Raw genomic sequence first — 21,578 nt, forward strand, 5'->3', positions numbered from 1 at the left:
AGCTCCTCAGACATACACATCCTTCACAGGGCTGCTGAACCACCATCTATCCCACCCTACGTGCCCTCGAACCCTCCCTCCTGTCTTGCCGCTCACCTAATCCTCTCGTCTCTGAACTCCACGTTCTCATCTGTTCCACAGAGAGGATTTTCCTCCCTCTTTGCACAGGACACGTGTTCTTCCCCAAGGGCATCATACTCACTTGAATGGCAGGCCCAGATGCTGACACAGCATCTCCTGTATCCTCGGCAGCATCCATTCACCTTGAGGTCATCACCGCCTAGGAACTGGCAATGCAGCTTTAATGCCCCTAATTGTTTTCCAAGAACAGGGCCACATAGAGCAAAGGAAGTACTTGTATTGGACCTCTCCAATTATCTTCAATGTGTTGACATTATGACTTGAGTCCTACTCGTAAGTAGATGATGAAAGATCCTTGACTCCATGGGGCAGGCTTGAAATCTGACAGCATAACCAGGGTCCAAGACCCTTGGAAGCATGGGCAGGTGTGGTCTCCCTGGGTAGCATTTTATGACTCAAGGCTTTGAGGAACACTTGTTTAAATATATCTGGGCCTTCATCAGCCATTTATTAGCAGAGAGCCGTATCTATCTTTCGGAGAAACACCCTTGGCCATGATGTTTTGACTCTTTTCACCCCTTCCCCTTGAGCCTGCTTCAGCTCTCTGCACTGCAGGAGTGAGAGATAAATCTACCACATCAGCAAAATCCCATTATCAGTTGAGAGCTGCCCTGGGGTTTGCAGGATTCCTAAATAGAAACTGGCAGGTACACAGACATAACACTGAGAGAAAACATGGATTGCGTGTTTGTGTAAAAGAGCCCACCCTTGACACATCTAGGTCATTTCCAAGTAGCTAGCTCTAGGTCAGCACTGTCCAGAAAAAACTTTCTGCAACAATGAAGGCTGTAATCTGCATGTCCAATACTGGAGCCACTAGCCAGACGTGGTATTGGGCACTTGACATGTGGCTAGTAGGATTGAGGAAATAAATCTTATATTTTACTTAATTTCAAATAATTTAAATGCAAATAGCCACGTGTGTCTATGGTATTGGACAGAGCAACTCTAGATAGTTTTGTTTATAAAATATCCATACCTCTTGCAAAATAAAAACTAGCCAGGGGTCCCTTTGAGAAAACTTACTCGTAGAATAAGCTATTATAAGAAAGAACCTGTTTACTTGTGACACAGGAAAACTTCCCGAGCCTGATAAATAAAAAAATATAATAGACTGATTCACCAAGCACATAGCAAATTGAAGAAATTTCTATGAAGATCATTCGGCATTGTTCTCCAGGGTTTAAAACTTGAAGTTCAACTGTATTCTACATGCAACCCCCCACCGACTTCTAAAATAACCACAAGAATATGATTCTTATAGCAGGCAGATGGCAAATATTCATTATACTTCAATATATTATGTTTCCCAATATTGACTTGTTTGAGGTCAATATATACTCAGTGCCTCCAGAATGCTAGGTTCTGTAAAGGTTACAAAAAGCATAAATGACATGACATTTGCTTTGTCTCGGGATCCATGTTCTGTGGCAATTTAGGGAGAGTAAACTGTGAAGCAAAGAATATGGAATTCACTCACTGAACAGCTCTGCTTAACAAGAGACCAGGAGGTCTCCTGAACCTTCTGGGCTTTATCCTTGGCTTGTACCCATTCATGGATGGTAGCAGGAGACAGGATCACATTGACAGGGAGTAAAGAAGTTATTATAATAAACAAGAGTCTCACTTTTAAGCAGTTGAATTGTCAATTTTTCTCATAAAAAGGACTCTTCGGAAAGTATCAACTGAAAAATATGCACAACGTGAGAGTTGTGAGTTAAGTTTAATTTGGGGCAAAATGAGGACTATAGCCCAGGAGATAGCATCTCAGAGAGCTCTGAGAAACTGTTCCAAAGAGGCAGTGGGGAAGGTCAGTATATATGTGATTTTGGTGAAAGGGGAGTCCGTGCCATCAAGCACATCACTTGTGCAGAAGGTTTGCTATAGTCTCGTGAAGGTTACTGCTAGTCACGAGAAGCAGACGTCACCATGAAGGATTTTAATGTGTTTCTAGATATGCAGAGATGCAAGAATTAGGCTCTGAAAATAACTATCTGAAGGCCTGTTCTGCCAGTTTTTTCTGGAGCACAGAGGGCCTCATTCCTGATCTCCACCCTGAACTCCTTTCAGATGGTGTTGAAGGTCAGCACTGCTTTGGCTCATAATTTAATCCTTGTAAATCTAGATGGCAAGTGCCAATGTGTAGGTGACAATAGTGATATAGCTATATTCATGGTGTTTCGAAATTTTGCATTTTTGTTCTACTCTAAAGAAAATAGTGACCAATTCCCTCACATTAGGGACACAGTCTTAGAAAAGGTGATCTTTTTTTCAGGATCCTCTAAGTAGCGGGCATATACAAAATATTTGACAACCTATAAAACAGGAACACCACCCAATCAGAATGGATAGTGTATGGGTACCACCCAATCAGAGTGGGTAGTGTAGGGGCACCGACCAATCAGAACAGTACGGAACAGAACACAGCCCCACGTTGTACCAGCAAATACCCCTTGAGTTAGTTGTCAGTTCATAGGAGGGGGTCCAGGGTAGAGAGTAAATGTGATTTATGATGAAGAAATACTTTAAAAATCATGATAGTATACAGGTACACCTTGTTTTATTACTCTTTGCTTTATTGTGCTATGTAGATATTGCATTATTTACAAATTGAAGGTTTGTGACACCCCAGCCCAAGTCTATCAGCGCCATTTTTCCAAAAGTATTTGCTCACTTCACGTCTCTGATCCATTTTGGTAATTCTTGCAATATTTCAAACTTTTTCATTATTATTATACTCGTCATGGTTGTGGATGAACAACGTTGTCTGCCATATCAGCAAACAAAGGGTGGTGCAGCCATCAAGACCTCAGCCACTGCAGCCCCCTCCCCAAGTGGTGCCCTCGAGGGGACTCAGGGTGGGAAAGAAGAGGATGCTGGCCCCAGAGAGCTGAGGTGCACATCGAAGGAATGATTTCAGTGAGCCCGGACTCTTGCATCTTCCCATACAGAGAAAAGCACTAAATTCCTTAGCTTGAGGTGTTTGGTTTTCTTTAATTAACAGTAACTTTTTGATGTTCCAACTACCTGCTCTTTGCTGCAAAACTGCTATATATCCTGGCTCCACCCTGCCTTCTTTGGAGAGGTCCCTCAGAGTTAACTGAGAGGCTACCTTCCAGGCTTGAAGTCCTCAGAAAGCCTGCCAAGTAAAACATAATTCTCAACTTTTAGGTTGTGCAGGTTTTTTCAATCGACATGGTGACCTGTGATCAGTGATCTTTGATGTGGCTATTGCAAAAGGATTACAACTCACTGAACTCTCAGATGATGGTGAGCAGTTTTTAGCCAGAAAATATTTTTTAATTAAGGTCTGTGTGTTGTTTTTTAGACATAGTGCTAGGGCACATTTAATAGACTACTGTATACTGTAAATGTCACTTTCACATGCACTGGGAAACCAAAACATTCCTGTTACTTGCTTTATTACTGTGTTCTGGAACTGAACCTGCAACATCTCCAAGGTCTGCCTGTATAGACTTCTCTACCACTGGATTAGCACGCAGGAGTGTGGAGTGGTAAGAAACATCATCACGATGAATTTGTGTCTTCTACCAGGTAACTTCAAGGAATTCACCACAATCTTAACACTTTTAAAAGTCGAATTCCATAAAGATGCAGACCTACTAGAGAATGGACTTGAGGACATGGGGAGGAGGAAGGGTAAGCTGGGATGAAGTGAGAGAGTGGCATGGACATAGGTACACTACCAAATGTAAAATAGATAGCTAGTGGGAAGCAGCCACATAGCACAGGGAGATCAGCTCGGTGCTTTGTGACCACCTAGAGGGGTGGGATAGGGAGGGTGGGAGGGAGGGAGACGCAAGAGGGAAGGGATATGGGAACATATGTATATGTATAACTGATTCACTTTGTTATAAAGCAGAAACTAACAAACCATTGTGAAGCAATTATACTCCAATAAAGATGTTAAAAAAAAAAAAAGTCGAATTCCACTTCAGCAATAGCATGGTTGGGCCTGGGGGCCCAGAACAGTTGCTAATTACTGACCATCATAGCAATCTGTTCCAACCAGGGCAGAGCACAGCCAAATAATAGCCTCTACGTTAAATATGAAGTGATGGGGTGGACAGCGAAATACACTGAAAATCTCTACATGAGAAAAGAAAAAAAAGTTTTATAGAGGACTCTGTTTTGTTTCTTGGAAAATTCTTGGTTCCTAAGCTCTATGATTCTTTAAACTACCCCCTGAATAGTAAAGAGTTAAGAAAAGCAATACAAGTTTTTTGGTGTTTTCCCTTTTATTTATGAAAGAACATGTTGCCCATTTCCAGTTTTTTCATGGCTGGAGTATGTCCCCCACAAAACATAATCCACATCTAACTCATCCGAGGACAAGAGAATAAGACTGATAAGGGAGCAGATAAAAATGAATGTCTTCATGTCAATATTCAATAATGAGATATTTCTCAAGGTACACATTAGCTTTAGAATTTAAAATTACTTATAACCTATAAGTTCTGATTTTCTGGGCAATTTTAATTTTTATTTTTTGCCACGTCACGCAGCTTGCAGGATCTTAGTTCCCCGACCAGGGATCGAACCTGGGCTATGGCAGTGAAAGCGCCAAGTCCTAACCACTGGACCACCAGGGAGCTCCCCATTCTGGGTAATTTTAGATGTCTGATTGATCCTAATTTTTATCCTCTTTTTTTCACAGATAATATGCAATAATACCCACATAGTAAACATACATAAATATCACTTCATAGGATTTCAGATAATAAAAACTTCTTAAATGTCATGGTGGGATGTAGACTTATCTACCATTTGTTGGGTTAGCAAGCAGGAGTGTTGAGTGATCAGAAGCACGATCATGATGAATTTGCAGCTTTTACTTAGTAACTATGGAATTCACTGAAATCTCGATACATTTTAAAAGTCAAATCCACTTTAGAAGCTGGGAAAATGGATTCCTACCCTCCATATAAAATATCCGTTCTGATGATGCCAACATCGCTTCTTCTAGGTCATGTTGGCAAAGCTGGAGCCCAGCCATAGGATGATGGAGAGCAATGGCGACACCATTGTGAGCAATGATGACATCATCATGAGCACTGACAATATCATCGCGATGTAGGTCATCAGCCAAGTGCCATGTGGAGCCAAAGGGATGACTGAACTATACCAAAGTCACATTTCTGACCTTCTTAGGACTGGCCACGTTAAAGAAAACCTGTGGGTGACTTGCCGGGCCTAGCTGGTGCTGATCAGATCCCTGGAGACAGAGAGAAAAGGGTAGATTGAGTTGGTTGAGATCACCATAATGGCACACTTGAGAAGGAAGCTCAACTCGTCAGCTAAGATAAAACGAGGCTGCAGAGAGGAGCACAGATGTTAACACAGGTCCTTCCTCTATGATTTTCAATAACACACACTGCAGATGTTTCCCAAGTTCAGGGCCTAAAGAGCGATCCAATTCAAAGAATCCAGTGTTTATATGCAGGCAAATTACAGTAAAGATTCACTGTTTTGTTTTTCAATATCCCTATGGAAATTCTCACCATTGTGTGAAAATGTAAAATATTTCTAACCTTCTTTAAATAACACACTTTCTTTCTAAAGGAAAGGAGCAAAACTGAAGAACTGACTCCGTGTCGATCACCCACCTGTCTCCTCAGACAGTGTTCCTGGCTCTTACATTCTGAAATGGACTACCAAGCAGACCATTCACTCCTCTGAGGGGCCAATGCCTGTGGAAGAGTGTTGCCCTATTAAAATACATGCAGTGGACTTCCCTGATGGCACAGTGGTTAAGAATCTGCCTGCCAGTGCAGGGGACACAGGTTCGAGCCCTGGTCTGGGAAGATCCCACATGCCCCGGAGCAACTAAGCCCGTGTGCCACAACTACTGAGCCCACGTGCCACAACTATTGAATCCCGTGCACCTAGAGCCCGTGCTCCACAGCAAGAGAAGCCACCACAGTGAGAAGCCCACACACCATAACAAAGAGTAGCCCCTGCTCGCCACAACTAGAGAAAGCCTGTGTGCACCAACAAAGACCCAATGAAGCCAAAACTAAATTAATTAATTAATTAAAAGCCATCAGTCCTTTACATAAAAAATAATTAATTAATTAAAATAAAATACAGTACATGCAGCGTATTTTCCTGCCACCCTGAGGATGCTGACTCAGACTCCAGGGCACCCGAGCTGCATTTAACATCTTAAATAATGTAACTGGGCACCATAAATAATTTACATCACAATGGAACATCAGCAAGTCTGGGGGGTGGAATCACGCTGACTCGTGGTTTTAATTCATTGACTCCCCATCACACAAGGATGTAGCCCCACAGGTCTGACGGGGCCACATCGCACCGTAAAGGCGGTGCTTCTGCTGTGGTGATGCCTGGGATTTTTGCTGTCGTTTGCCTTTTGTCCCCATGACATGGTTACACCAACCATTGTGGTTTTCTAAGTTTATCAAGAGTTTATTTCTGTCGACCTCAATGGGGAAAAGGTTAGCAGGGAAGACATCATCCAGGTTTCAAGTTATTCATAAGCTCTCCCCCCAAAACTGAAAGAGTCAGGAGGAAAGACACAGAATTGCCTGAAATAACCAGAAAAATGAACTGACAGTGAGTCAAGGAGAGGAAAACGTGGATCGTTTGATTGAAATATTCATCATGATGCAAAATATTTGCAAACCCTGTGACTTCCTGTCAAAATAAAAGGTGCTTCCCTTTCCCATTGACTGTAATTTTCAGAAAGAATTTCTGATTTTATTTATGAGTTTTGCACCAGTGTGTTTCGTGGGCAGTTACACCTGCATTATCTGTACTTCACCAACAGAAATTCTTGTCTGGAAAATAATGTCAGTGTTATATATCCTATCTGGAGATGCAGCCAGGATAGAAATAATCAGTGTAGAAAACTGTCATGTTTTGGTTCATGTCAGTTTGGAAAATCAGTCTCTTTTTTTACCTTCTGAGCCTTCTTAAAACTTAGTGCATGATCTGGGGTCTCTACAGCCCCAAATCCTCTTTCTATCATTCATATATATTGAATGTGATGTGCCTTAGACCCACCTAAAACATGGGAGATTTAAAAAGTGTTCCTCAGCTATGGTGTCATGTGGTTATGGAATATTCTGGTGCCGAGACGCTTCCATTTGACCCTCATCACAGCCCCACCACAAGCATCTCGGATCCTCCATGTTCTGTGGCAAGCTCCATTCAGTGGGGTTGTGAACACGGATCATTCCAAATGCACAGATGTAAGCAAACCCCTAAAACGGAGAATGACTTTCCCTTAGAAACAATGCAGTACATGTCTGTATTTCACGCTGAGCCACAAGACAATTTCCTTAAAGCAGATTGCCTGGGGAACAAGGTAAAAATGCCCTTTCTTCGCTCATATCTTCCAGAGATTCTGATCCAGAAATTCTGGAACACACTCAGGAGTGTGCATTTTAACAAGCCCTCCCCCCGCCCCCAAAGAGCTTCTCTGTACTGAGGACCACGGCTCGATCAGCAGGTACCCAGATAAGTGTGTCTCTAAGTGCTGGCTACACCTCCATGCTCAGTGAGCATTCTTTGGGACCCAGGATACAGGAAACACTTCCCCCGTTTCTGCCCATTGGTTATAGGAATGAGGATTCTCCATCTCAGCCTCTGGTAAAGAACCCCAAGTTCACGGGGCACCCTGGCAAGGCAGCGGGCTGAGAGGTAAGGATGAGCATGGGAGGTGCTCCAGGCGGCTAGCGGGGGCGACTTCCCATGGTTTACAAGCCAGCAACTCCCAAAGGACCTGGCCTACATCAGCCATGGCCCCCTGTGGCCTCTGACCACAGTGGCTGGCCTTCTATGGAGCCAACCTCCAGCCCTCAGCCTGTCCCCGATGACAGTGTCCCTGATGACACTGTCCCTGAGCTGAGCCCTCACCTCTTCTGATGTTTTCAAGGACAGTCAGCACTGAAAGCATCGAGAGACAACTGGAGATCTGAGAAAAGAGGTTCGCCACGACATCCATGCTGCCTTTCCCCACAGCAGAGTGGGCCTCTGGCGTTCCGGACCTTAACGGGAAAGATGTCAGAGGAGCGAGGGTCATGGGGGGCTGGTGTCGTGGTGACAGGGTTTCACCCTTTCCTAAAGCATTAAGAATCCAGGCTCCTGTTCTAGTAACTTTTGAGCATAGGATGTAATTTAAAGCATACTTGGCAATGCATGATGAAGACGCAGCGTGTAGAGGCTCTCTGCAGCCTGTGGATGTAGACCCAGGTGGTGGAACTCTGGGTGGGAGTGACCTCCAAAAACGCCCGCTCCTCAGCAACTGTGTGCAGCTCTGAGCAGACATGGCCACAGACTCCAGGGCCTTCTCTCCTTGTAAGGGAATCCACATGATGCCAGCAAGAGTACAGGCACCATCAATCCCAGGGAGGGGTCCAGTACAGCCTCTGCCCGGTGTGGTTACCATGAATGCCTTGGGACTCTGAGCAAATCATAAGTACTGGATGGGGTGAAATGACAAAGTAGGCAAGTCCATCTTTGGCAAAGTCGCACTCTCCCCTCCTGCAAGCCCAACTGCCGTCTTACTATAAGGCAGCCAATAACCCTTCAATCTAGCCACGTGTCAGAGCTCCCTCAGCTGGCTCTAAAATGCAGAGATGCCCAGGCTGCCTCCCCAGCTCTACTGAGACAGGAAGTCTGCAGGTGGGGGCCAAGAGCCTGGGCATCCCAAAGGCCACAGCGATGAGTCCCCTAAGCACCCCAGGCCCTTTGGGTTTCCCCTTTCTTGGATCATGTTTGAATGAGAGAGCCTTGAAGAAAACCCAAAGTGACCAAGATTACAAAGGAGCAAAATGGCAGCTTGACCTGGAATCATGTATCTTTCTTCAGGGATCCAAAACAAAATGTTGCATACTCATCTATGTTTGTCAAATAATATTTTTGTCATGATTTCACTGTGATGATCAGTCTATATGCACACGGGCTCCTGGTGTCGCCCTGTTGGTGACAGCACAATGCTGGGCATTGAGAACATTCTCCACTGGAAGGAATTACTGTGTAAGGAATGCCCAGAATGCTGTGCCAGACTGTGTGTAGTCAATGGCCATCCACTACGTAAGACCTTCTGAGATGCAGAGGGCAAATAAGACACCAGCCGAGCAGAAGAGAAGACAGCGTGGAGAGAACACGCACACGTGGACTTGTGAGTTGCTGTACTTGCCAAAGGCAAGATGGCCCTGCTCTGAGTGCGACCTGTTGACCTAGAGCAGAGCCTTAGCTGCTGTCAGGCACACCCTGTCTCCACCTACAGGACTTGCATCTGACCCAACCAGCTCCACAATGATGGAACCTGGGCTGTGCTTTTGCTGCAGGCTGACTCATAGCTTGAGATCTCTCGGTTTAACTGACGGGTTTTTTGGGACCTGAGCCTAGAGCAGATTTTCTGCAAAACTGTGTCATCTGTAGTCAACCACCCTGAATTCTAACAAGCCAGCTTCTCGGGCAGGAGTCTCGCTGGGCACCTGCTCTGGGCCCCTGAGGACCACGTGGGTCTCACTGAGCATCTGCTCTGGGCCCCTGAGGCCCACGTGGGTCTCACTGGGCACCTGCTCTGGGCCCCTGAGGCCCACGTGGGTGGCCACGCCCCACAGCAGCAAGGACGGCAAAGTGGACAAAATGAGTCCCACAGAGACAAGCGGAGAGGAAGGCAGGATGAAAGGACAAAGGACAGGGCTCTGAATAGCTCTCAGCTGCCTGTCCTGGGCCCTCCAGGGAGCAAAGCTCATTGCACATGGAGAAAGTTTATGAGGAAAGAAAGCACAGATTGCACCGTCCTTGCTCCGTGGCCTAAGGAGTTCTGAGGAAAGTCCGCATGAGTCTGCCCAGCAGGGGACTTGGCCACACAGACCAGGCTGGGCTGCAGGCCTGGCCTTGGCAAGTTCTAAAGGAACCTCTGGCTAAGGGTCGCCTGGACCTGCTTCTACTAGCTGTGGCTTGACCACCTGGTGGCTCTTCAGTGGCCAGATGATCACATGCAGGACTATGTCCTCTTTGGAATAAGGACACAGAAGGGACCTACTGAAGGCCCAGCCCTTTCCTCTACTGATCATCTTGTTCCCTCCCTCCTTTTTTTAAATTGAAGTACAGTTGATTTACAATGTCATGTTAGTTTCAGGTGTACAGCAAAGTGATTCAGTTACATATATTGGGTTGGCCAAAAAGTTCATTCGGGCTCTTCCTTAAGATGTTACAGAAAACCCGAATGAATTTTTTGGCCAGTCCCAATGTATATATATTCAGATTGTTTTCCCTCATAGGTTATTACAAAATATTGACTAGAGTTCCCTGTGCTATACAGTAGGACCTTGTTGTTTATCTATTTTATATATAGTAGTGCATACCTGTTAATCCAAAACTCTTAATTTATCTCTCCTCCCCCTTTCCCCTTTGGGAACCATAATTTTGTTTTCTATGTCTGTGGGTCTATTTCTGTTTTGTAAATAAGTTCATTTGTATCATTTTTTTAGATTCCACACAGAAGTGATATTATATGATATTTGTCTACCCCCTTCCTCCTTTAAGTGCCTCACGGGACGCATAGTTCACAGTACATCTTACGTTCAGGTTCTTCAAATGGGCATCCAGGACACAGTGCCTGGGCCCACACCGGCAAGGCACCCTTTGCTTAATGACCAAAGACAGGCCTCTTCATAAATGTGCTTGTCCAAGTTCCCTCGCTTAGAAAAATCCAGCTATTTAAAAACCCTTTGTCAGTTTCTAGCTCAGGTAAAAACAGTTCATCTTCCTTTCATCCTCTTTGTTTCTTAAGGACCCTGGTGCTCTGGCCAAGATGTGCTGCTTCCCTAATAGCCTTACAAACACTTCAAGAAACACACATATGTGTGTTACCAGCCCCCAAGGCCCAGCACCTCAATGGCCACTGTTCTTTTTCCACCAATAGATTACTTAACCGGTTACATGTCTAAGTAGCAGAAACTTCTTAAATTTCTCTCCCTGTATATTTTCAAAACAACACTTCAAGCTTAAGAGAATCCATTCAGAGCTCCAAACATCATCCTCCATTCCTGTTTCCAAATGCATCTAGACTTCCCCTTTCTCCTCATTTATATCAAGGGGAATCAACTGACATGACCCTCCTCTGTATCTCCTCCCCCCCGCCCCATCCTCCACTGCAGACCTGAGCACTGTGGCTTGTCAGGTGGAAAGACACACAACAGGAAAAGATAACCACAGAAAGGCCACGGAAGTAAAGATTGGCTTAAGTGTCTTCTTGGAGTGACCATGCTTGGCACTGGGGAAGAGAGAGCCACTTCATCAGACCGCATTCCCCACTAAGGTCCAGTCGTGGGGTCTTGACAGGAAATGTCCTTCACAGCCCGGCAATTACTCCCTTTCACCCACCATCTCTTAGTCAAGAGATGCATCGGTTGCATCTCTGCAGCCGAAAGATATATGTGCCCAAGAGAGCAGCCTTGATGGGAAGAATTTTATGTCTCTATTTTCCTGCCACTCAGCCTGAGGAAGGAGCTTGAACTCGTACTGGGGGCTCACAATTTGTCACGTAGGCCCATCTGCTTTTGTGAAGACTCTTCATACGTCTTCCTGCCTGGCTATCTTGGTTGCCGCTAATAGCATCATTTCATTCCACCCGATACATGGCTGAGCATCAATCAAAGCTCCCTTTCCCCCCAAAGGCCTGGGAGGCACACATCACTGACAAGCTGTATGTATGGAGCTGAATCCTGACTGCAGGAAGGAATATGACAGCCTGGAGCCGCCTGGAAACTCAAGTGAACATCTACACCAGGAAGGAAAGATGGGGTTTCGGAGGCGCACGCTCAGCAGTAGCTCCTCAGGCCAGTCACAACTCCAAGGCAGAACAAAGCCAAGGCCACCTGATCCAGCAAACTGCCGGAGACCCAACCTGTGAGTCTTGCTTTCCCAAAAGCTAAATGGGGAAAACACCCACTGGGGACATTATGGCAGAATCGCATCCAAGTACTTCTCCTCTGAAGATGCACAGGCCAGGAAATGGTCCTGGTTATACACACGTTTGTTTAATATGATTTTTGGATATAAAGAATCATATTTTCTGCATATGAACTCTAATTAATTCATGAGTGACAACCAATGCTAACTCAGTGTTGGAAAATGAACGTACTGTGTCCTCAAGGCTCCTAATGGATGGTTTTCTTTATGTTTAATGTCCCTTAGAAGGGAGGTGCCCATCAAAAGTTGCCTAGCAACCAGGAACACCTGCGATCGTGCCTCTGCCCGGAGTCCCAAACTCACACATCCATCTGCACGCCCCATACCTCTGTGTGGATGTCTAACTGACACCTCAAGATTACCAGCTCCCAATTAAACTTCTGGTCTTTCCCAAAAAACCCACTACAAAGAGACATTACGTGTTCCAGCCCCATTCCTCCATGCTGTCCTGTTGACTTGGAGGTGAGCAAAGGCCACGTTTGTCCATCATGAATGTAATGTAAACACCTACCATGGGGGAAGGATTTTTAAGTAGCAAAAAAAAAAAGTCCAAAAGGGAGAAGAAGGTCTGAATCACCTGATGCGGTTGCCTACTGCCACGTTGTTCTGGAACACTGGATTCAGAGGACTTTGCAGGGAGAGAAGCAGTCTCTGCAACAGAAAAATGATTTTAGAGTCACAAGTGACCAAAACCACACTACCTATTCTAACAATTCCGATCCATAAAGAAATACCTTTGCTTTTAAGCAGTACCCCTGGCATCAATAATCTGTAACCACAAATGTTTTTTTTTAAGTTTACTTGAGGTCACATATTTTTAGAATTTTATCTTTCTAATGAATTTAAAAACATAGCAAAAGGACTCAAAATCAATTCCTTTCTTGACACGTTAGTCTCATCCAGAGACAAGATGAATCCATAGCTTTAACGGCTCATCGAGGGAAATAAACACGGGAAAAAACGGAGCCAGAGAGGTTCAGTTTGGGCCATGATTTTGGTCAAGCTACTTGATTAATCACATAAAATATTAACGAATAAATATTCTATCACAGGATATTCTGCAAGAGGCTTTGATCAGATTATCAAAGGAAACTGTCTATGCTTTGTGGAATTCTTTTAAATCTGAACCATACAATTTGGATGTACATAGGAGACAGCCATGGAAAAATGGAAATTATGGGGTTGACAAGAATAGAGTCCCAATCTCAGTGAACAAAAGTTTTCTAGCCTCTCGGCAAGAATCAATTAACCAAAACTATCTCTGGAATTTGTTCTGCCGGCAACTTGTGAGGGCCAGTCTCCCTCCCCAACCGCTAAGGGGTAATTTGTACCATCTCTCTTTCTCTCAACTGCTTTCAAAAGGATCTTGGTTCAGATACTACCTTTGCCCCTCACTAGTGACAGTGGTTTCAGAGACACCCCCCGTTATGACTGTCGGATTGAAGAGGAAAAGATTCCTTGCTGAATTTCAGATTTAATTGAAGTTTTGGGGCAGTTACCCTCAATGTATTCAAATGCCTCTTCACACAATTTAAGGTAGAAGCATTTTTTTAAAAAGAGAGAAAACACCGAGAAAAAAATTATTTTTAAAAAACTCTTAGATTTCCACCTCGATTTCTTTTAAACTTTAGACAAATAGGTGGGTTTGACTGTTATCTTCTCCTAGAATATTTCTAGTTCTGGAATGTCTCTTTCTTCTAAAAATTACTCCCCAAATAATGACCGCCAACCACTAAGGCAGGCGCCTTCAGAAGCCGGTGTTTGATGGGCCAGCCTCTCTCCCGACACTTTCCTTTCCAGATCTCTCCGCTGCACCTGCCTGGCTACTCACTTGTGGTCCTCGGCTCATCTGAACTGTAGCCATAGTTTTCATTTCCACTTTTTAACTTTGTCCCAGAAGTGTCTTTGTTTGTCTTCATATTTGCAGATTTCCTAGAATTAGACCATTTGAAAAAGCCAAATGTTAATCAGCAATGGATGCTTGGGTCTCACTACTCCACCCAGAGCATTCACACACAGTGAACTCACCACGAGGCCGAAGCTTGGGCACTGGCCTCTGGAGGGTGGCTAGCAATGGGATGTACCCTCACAGCCACCAGCACGGCTGTGTAGATGGCCTGTGTCTCGCACACTCCCCTTATGGGGAGAAATGGAACTTTATCATGATAGGTCCATAGACCCCAGTCCCCAGGTGGTTGGTACTCAACTCTCAGACACCAGTGACCAAATAAAGCAGGGCTGGCCAGCTATGACCCACAGGCCAAATCCAACTCCCTATCTGTTTTTTTAAATAAAGTTTTACTGGAACCCGTCTGCTTCCATATTGTCTATGGCTGCTTTCCTGTTACAGCAGCAGAGTTGAGTAGTTGTGACAGAGAGCATGTGGCCCACAAAACCCCAAAGTTTTACCATCTGGCCCTTGATAGAAGAAGTATGCTAGCCTCTGAAATAAAGCAAAAATTGGTGCAGCTTCCCAGGGGAAAGAAGTTTGGCAATGGATATACAAAGATTTTTAAATATTTATGCTTAACCACTAAGAATTGATTATAATAAGCAAGGGAAATACGCAAGGGTATGTGCAAAGATTTATCTGAGAGAATGTTCACTCATGAGCTATTTATACTAGCAAAAGTGCAAACACAGGTGCCCAGCCATAGGTAGGGAAGTAGTAAAATAAATGACAATGCATCTCTAAAATGGAATTCCATGCCACTTGTAAAAATTATTACAGGTGAGAACTCTCATACACTGCTGGTAGAAGTGTAAACTTCTAAACCTACTTTGAAAATTGTATGGTAACATCATCTAAAGCTGAACATATACCTCCCCTATGACCCAGCTTGCACTAATAGATTATACCCAACAGAATACAAAACAGGAATGAGGACTGCTATACATGTCACCAAAAGACACACACAAGATTGCTTAGTGCAGTAATGTTCGTCACGGTCCCAAATGCCCTTTTGGTGTAAAATGGAAAAATCAACTGCCTATATGCCCCTTACTTGGTATTATATAGTAATAAACCACTGACATCTACATTCAATAATATGATCGATCTCACAGCCTGAAGTTCAAGAAGGCAGACATATCGCATGACTTCATTGATATCAAGTTTATACAACTCTAACTTCTGGGGATGTGGGGATAGATGTCAGAAGCCATGACCTTTGAGGAAGAGGCAGCAGATGATTTCATGGAGGCCTGAGTAGGGGTTGGGGTCCTGGGGGTGTCCAGGTTCAGGTACATATGCTTTATGAAAATTAATCAAGCTATGTACTCACGATTTGTGTACTTTTCTATAGTTATATTTTAATAAAAGACTTTATTAAGCAAATGAAACAAAAACATTGTAGGCAAGTATTTGTCAACAGAAATAATCTTCAGAATAGTGTCAAGTGAGGAGAAAAAGATATTAAATGACGTTTATTATGATCCAAATTTCACAAAACATATACGTGTGTGTATCTTGGTGAACACACATGTGTGTAAATATATACGTATTTAGGTAACAGTTACTTCTGGGCAATAGAATTAGGGGTGATTTTAAAACCATTTCTTATAAACTATCTTTACTTAAAATTTTTTTTCTAAAATAAGCATGCATTGATCCTATAGGAAAAATATATATATGAAATATATATATATATATATATATATGTTCTTTTAATTCAGTAGAAATCTGTGAGCAGCTAGAGTTAGCACTGTTGACCCAGTGGGAGGGGAAGCAGGTACAACATGGGGGCCCCAGTGAGCTGCCCCATTTTTCTTCCCTGGGCCCCATGCACTTGTATCTAAGGGTGAGAGCTGCACACGGACAAGAGCTCAGGTCCTGAGCAAGGTCAGATGGTTCACATTCAGACCCTTCCATTCTCTGGACAGGAGATACTGAGCACATTACTTAACCTCCCTATACCCCTCAGCTTCTTCATCTACAAAATGGAAAAATAGTCTCATAAAATCATTAGGAGAATTAAGGAAGATAACCTCCATCAAGTGTAAAATAGCCTGACACGCATGCTAGGCACTCATGCTAGCTCTTACTGTCACTACTTTTGTCATGATTATTATTGCCATTGTTATTGTTGTTCTCTACCCATTGCCTTGAATGACTGTTGATCACTGTATTACGTTTTGAAATCACCTAAGATCCCAGAGAATAGAATTGACATTACACAGTCAATAATGACGAACAGAAGAATTCAGACCGCCACCCGGCTGGTGATAGCAATTGAGAGAAATTCCAGTATAATTATAGAGGTCAGTTTTCCTTCCTCTCCTCTTGCCCCAAGTCAGGCCCCAAAGGAGGTATATTTTCAGATTGCTGCTTTGTGGCATCCTCAGAGAAAGCGAGCCACATTATCACCAGGAAGTGACTGGGGTCGAGGGAAAATGGATGGTATCTGTTACATGATGATTACATACATCGTCCTTCACCACATGTAGCCGGAAGATATTTTAAATCACAGCATTTCACATATTAAAATTATCTAATAAAATACTGAAAAGTAGATGGGGTTTTAACACCCCCAAAAAAATCACCACTGTCTAAAAGTCCTTCCCCTGAGTGTATTTATAATTATGTAAATATTGCAGACACTGAAACTGGTTTTAGTAAGTGCTTGACACAGTTACCTTAAAAGTGCTTGCAGTTACTTCTGGACAGCCGTGAGAATGGCAGGAATTTTTCTGTCCCTCCACCCTGAACAGTGAGCTGTGAACACTCCTAATCTTTCTGCCTGGTCAGTTTCATTGCCTTAGCCACCCAGCTGGTCTCTCTGTCTCTACTACCCCAGAAATTCCAGCAGGACCTCTGCCTGGTTCTTTGACATCCTTGAAATTGTCCTCACATATCTAGCCTTGACTCAAAGCAGGAGGGCCAACAGTCACAGTACAGAGTGTCCTCTTGTGGAAAGAGCTGTGAATGCCAGACACCAACTAAAATTCCACTCCACTTTCCTAAGTGAGCAAGTCAAACTTAAGCAGTAGGAACCCACCTATTTTATTCTGCAATTAATGTTGCCCTATGAGTTTGTGATTGGCATACGTGTTTTTCAGAATTGTCCATTTTTAGTACCTAATTTTGAGTAACATAATCCTAAAATCCCACAGCTCTGTGTGTCTGTGTTGATTGGTTTTCATTTGTTTTTTATTTTCATAAAATTGATGTGATCTCAAACTTACCTTATTTCACTTTGATAGCTAGATTCTGCAAAAAAAAAAAAAGGAAGAAAATCACATTAGCAAAATCAGGATAGTTATACTTAATATAAAATCTCATCAATTTTTATAGGTCCCCTGATTTTAAATACTCACATTACTGAGTGTTTGCAATCCAATAGATATTAAGCTTCCCAACAGTGAACTATCAAATGACTTCCAAGCTTAAGGAAAGCAGAATTTGCTATTCACTATCATAAATATAAGTATTTGTGATACTTGGGTACCTGAAATATAGTAGGTGCCCAGTAAGTACTTAGTGAGTACTGAATCTAATTTCTGAGGTTATAAAGACTCTACTGTTCACCATGAAGAGATGCTCTGTGTTCCCAGTCCGTGCTGTCAGTCATTCAGTAGTTACCTGTTCAGGCACCATGCCAGTGCTATGCAAGGTGTTATTTCATCTAATCGTCACAACAACCCAAGAGGTAGGTGTTAGCATTATCATATTTTTAACAAACTAGATACTATTACAAGAGTATAACCATGTCGTTAACCGATAAGGAATTTCATTGCTTCAGCACTATATTTCTTTTGTTCTGAAATACATTTTCAATCAATATGTACCAATGTTATCAATTCATACAGTTGTGTCCACACCCCCAAAAGCTCTCATTAAATTGCTAATGTTTTTAATCAATGGATTCTTGGACTGGAGGAACTCTAGTATTTCCCAATGGGGAGTAACACACAGCAGCCCCCATCCATCTGGCACTAAAGCCAGTGTGCTTTGCACTTTTGCCATCCCATCTGGGCTCCTATGCATCAAGCTTTATCAAAATCAAAAAAATATTCATTTTCCTTATTTTTTGGATAATGTTCTCACTTATTTGCAGTTCTGACAACATCCGCTGATTCACACCTCAAATTGAACCTCAGAAGCAATCTTATTTGAATTGAAGGGGAGAGATTATCTAGTGTCCCTCTGGTAATAGAGGAATGTCGCTAGTGTTCCTGTGAAGCTTTGATCCCAAAGCCTCCACAGGCCACGCTGAGTGGGGTCCTCAGCTGTCCTCAGTCAGTCTCCAGTAAACCAGGCAGAGTACTGAGAATTCTCCAGGCACCAACAAAGCAAAGCACCAGAAAATACTCTTTAAAACACTTGCTATTTAATATTTTTAAGCATGGAAATAATTATCATGGGACAATCCAAGTCTTCGCTGGATCCTATACATTTATGTCAAGGTGAAGTGTAGCGTCCATTGTGAATCAACTTTTCAAAGTTAAATGAAAGATAAAATCTAGGACAGATCACGATCACACAAACTTTTATTATGTTAATTTACTTAATTCTCATAACCAATCTATAGGATAATACTTATCCCCATTTTGTAAATGAGGAAGCTAAGAATCAGAGAATCTCCCTGGTGCACATCCTGTATGGCCACAAACCTTCTTACTAGGCTGGCGTGGGACAGACAAAAGCCTAAGAGATGCAGAAGTCCAAATAAATAGAATGTTCTCCAAATATGCCACAATAGCTAATGTCAGAAATAATCATCTGAAGGCAATGAACAATCCTAGTCCATTCTAAATTAAAATTTAAGTTATTCATCGTTTTCATTAAAATCCAGTGTATTTTTTTTTTTGAGTAATGCATCTGTGGCATACAGGGTAACTCCTAGGTAAAAACAAATTCCCATCAAATATGGGTCAACAGGTATTTACTACTTTTTACTTCTGTTTCCTAAAGAATAAAGGTATACCACAGAATTAATTCCCCAAGGACAAACCAAACCCATGCAGGAGCTAAGGCTAGACAATTAGCCTAGTTAAGGCTGGACCATGAACTTCACATGGAATATCTCACTAAGAGAACTATTCTGAGTAAAAGAGTTAGGTAACATGGTGCCTGGCAGACAAGCAAAAAGTGCTCATCGAATGGCAGTTAGTGTTAATAAAATTAAAAGTGCAATTAAACTGACATGTAGCTAAACATCAAAACTCTAACTTTAAGAAAATTAATTTAATATCCAAATTTAAATATTTAAATATTAAATACTTAATTTGAATATTCAGTAGGAGTATGTGGAGGCTTTCTTGAGAGAAAGAAAGACAAAGATGGACACACACACACACACTCGACACTTGGAAAGTCCTGAGCTGTCCATGTGACAAAGTCCCTGTGGTTTCTGAAATCACAAACTAACTCCAGAATAAGCCCACCCCAATGTTGATGAACCCACCCTAATATTAATAAGCCCACCTCTATGTTGGCTTTCCCCCCAAACAAGGCCACTCCTTCATATATCTTGGAGTATCTCAAAAGACTTCATTTAGAAGACATGTGTAACTATGTTTATTTATTTTATTTGTACTATTTTTGTTAACAGAAGACCATGTTTTTCTTTCTACCACTACACCAATATTCACCTACAGAAGGAGACTCAGAATTCTACAAAATAGAAAATAATCTTTTGATGTGTTCAGACAGGTGGGTATTATTCTAGAAAAAGCGTAACATCTAAATGACAGATTGTGACAGCCTTATATCCTTGCCAGTAAACACGAAACTCAAATAGTCAGTGTCTTTGGTGAGAAAGGCACTGCCTCTTCACCTTCTCAAAGTGTGAAGATCTGTCTTCCTTTGGGGGTTGACTCAGGCCCCAGAGGACTGGCTTCCTTCCTTGAGAAAGTCCTTTCCCTCTCTATGAATGGCATGCATTTCCTTTCAAGGACTCTAAAAGCCAATATATCTTTTGAAAGAGCTGATGAGCTAATGAACTGCAAAGGCTTGTACCAAAAGTTCAAAAATATATATAAATCTGTACGAATAACAACAAAAAAATTACCTTTTTTCTCTCTCCTGGAGACACAGCAGCAGAATATTATAATCAGAACAATGATCAGGATCAAAAGCAATGACAATGATACTGCAAGTAGAACTATGGCCCAGGCAGGCAATGATGTACCTGGTTTATCAATACTGTCTATAAGGTAGAAAGGAGAAAAATATATATTTTAGTGATGCTTGCCACTGTCAAGGGTATGTAATCACTGATTCTGCCACACTATAAATTAGATTATGTTTTCCAACAATGTTGTAACTATTCAATCTGCTACAGCCAGATGTCAAAGGCCAAGTTCCCTTCGGTGTGCTTAAATATTCAATGCTCTACAGTATTTTTCATTACAGTGTTTATTGCTGCCAATAAATACCAGCCTAGTAACACAGTCCAAGCATTCTCTGGTTAACTCCTCTAAAATTCCTGAGAAGTGAATAAGCTGAGCTGGGCCATGACTCCCTGAGGTTGGAACAGTGGTTTCCATGCTCTGACATCCTTTACTTATTCAAGAAATGCTTATTGACTGGATATAAGCCCAGGAGTGGGATTGCTGAATCAAAACTCTAATTTGAAAAGATACATGCATGCTTATGTTCATAGCAGCACTATTTACAATAGCCAAGACGTGGAAGCAACCCAAATGTCCATCAACAGATGAATGGATAAAGAAGATGTGGTAGATATACACAATGGAATATTACTCAGCCATAAAAAAGAATGAAATAATGCCATTTGCAGCAACAAGGATCAACCTAGAGATTATCATACTAAGTGAAGTAAGTCAGACAGAGAAAGACAAATATCATATGATATCACTTATATGTGGAATCTAAAAGAAAGAAACAAATGAACTTATTTACAAAATGGAAACAGACTCACAGACTTAGAAAACAAACTTATGGTTACCGAAAGGAAAGGGGATGGGGGAGAGATAAACTGGAGTTTGGGATTAGCAGATACAAACCATTACGTACAGAATGGATAAACAACAAAGTCCTACTGCATAGCACAGGGAACTATATATTCAATATCCTGTCATAAACTGTAATGGAAAAGAATATAAAAAAGAATATATATATATGTATAACCGAATCACTGTGCTGTACCACAGAAATTAACACAACATTGTAGATCAACTATACTTCAATAAAATAATTTTTTAAAAAAAGAAGTACTTATTGAGCAGCTACTTCTGGACAAGACTGGAAGGATGACCTTGGTTCTCATTTCCATGTCCCCACCCATGGAGAGTCAAAAGCCCAGAGGAAATCAGAGCAAACTGAGGGAGAGTCACTCCCAAAGGAACCTAGTGCAAGTCTCCACCCCAGTGCTTCACACACCTCACCTGCAATTCGCTTCTCTGCTAGTAATTGCCCCTCACATGGCTCTCTGGGAGCCACCTTTCTTAGTGTAGACTTTGCCCTCTTGTTCTATCCAGTAGTCATGGAGGTG

The 21,578-nt window shown here is 42.5% G+C and overlaps 1 protein-coding gene across 4 annotated transcripts in view; it reads right to left on the reverse strand.

The window, feature by feature from the left end:
• The window catches only part of IGSF5 (immunoglobulin superfamily member 5), a 73,226-nt gene that overhangs the window by 24,500 nt on the left and 27,148 nt on the right, over nt 1-21,578 (reverse strand). For 2 of the 4 annotated variants that reach the window (XM_081234647.1, XM_081234644.1), the window contains 5 exons: nt 20,133-20,270; nt 17,305-17,329; nt 13,952-14,052; nt 12,698-12,771; nt 4,382-5,377 (listed from right to left, as the gene is read on the reverse strand). In XM_081234647.1, coding sequence (XP_081090773.1) covers nt 5,282-5,377; nt 12,698-12,771; nt 13,952-14,052; nt 17,305-17,329; nt 20,133-20,270 — 434 coding nt within the window. In that variant the 3' untranslated portion in view covers nt 4,382-5,281. Of the gene's footprint in view, nt 1-4,381; nt 5,378-12,697; nt 12,772-13,951; nt 14,053-17,304; nt 17,330-20,132; nt 20,271-21,578 lie in introns of those variants that run through there. The other 2 variants (XM_081234646.1, XM_081234645.1) reach the window with 1 other exon arrangement.

This window comes from Mesoplodon bidens, assembly GCF_964165515.1.
Source record: "Mesoplodon bidens genome assembly, chromosome: 5".
Classification (NCBI taxonomy): domain Eukaryota; kingdom Metazoa; phylum Chordata; class Mammalia; order Artiodactyla; family Ziphiidae; genus Mesoplodon; species Mesoplodon bidens.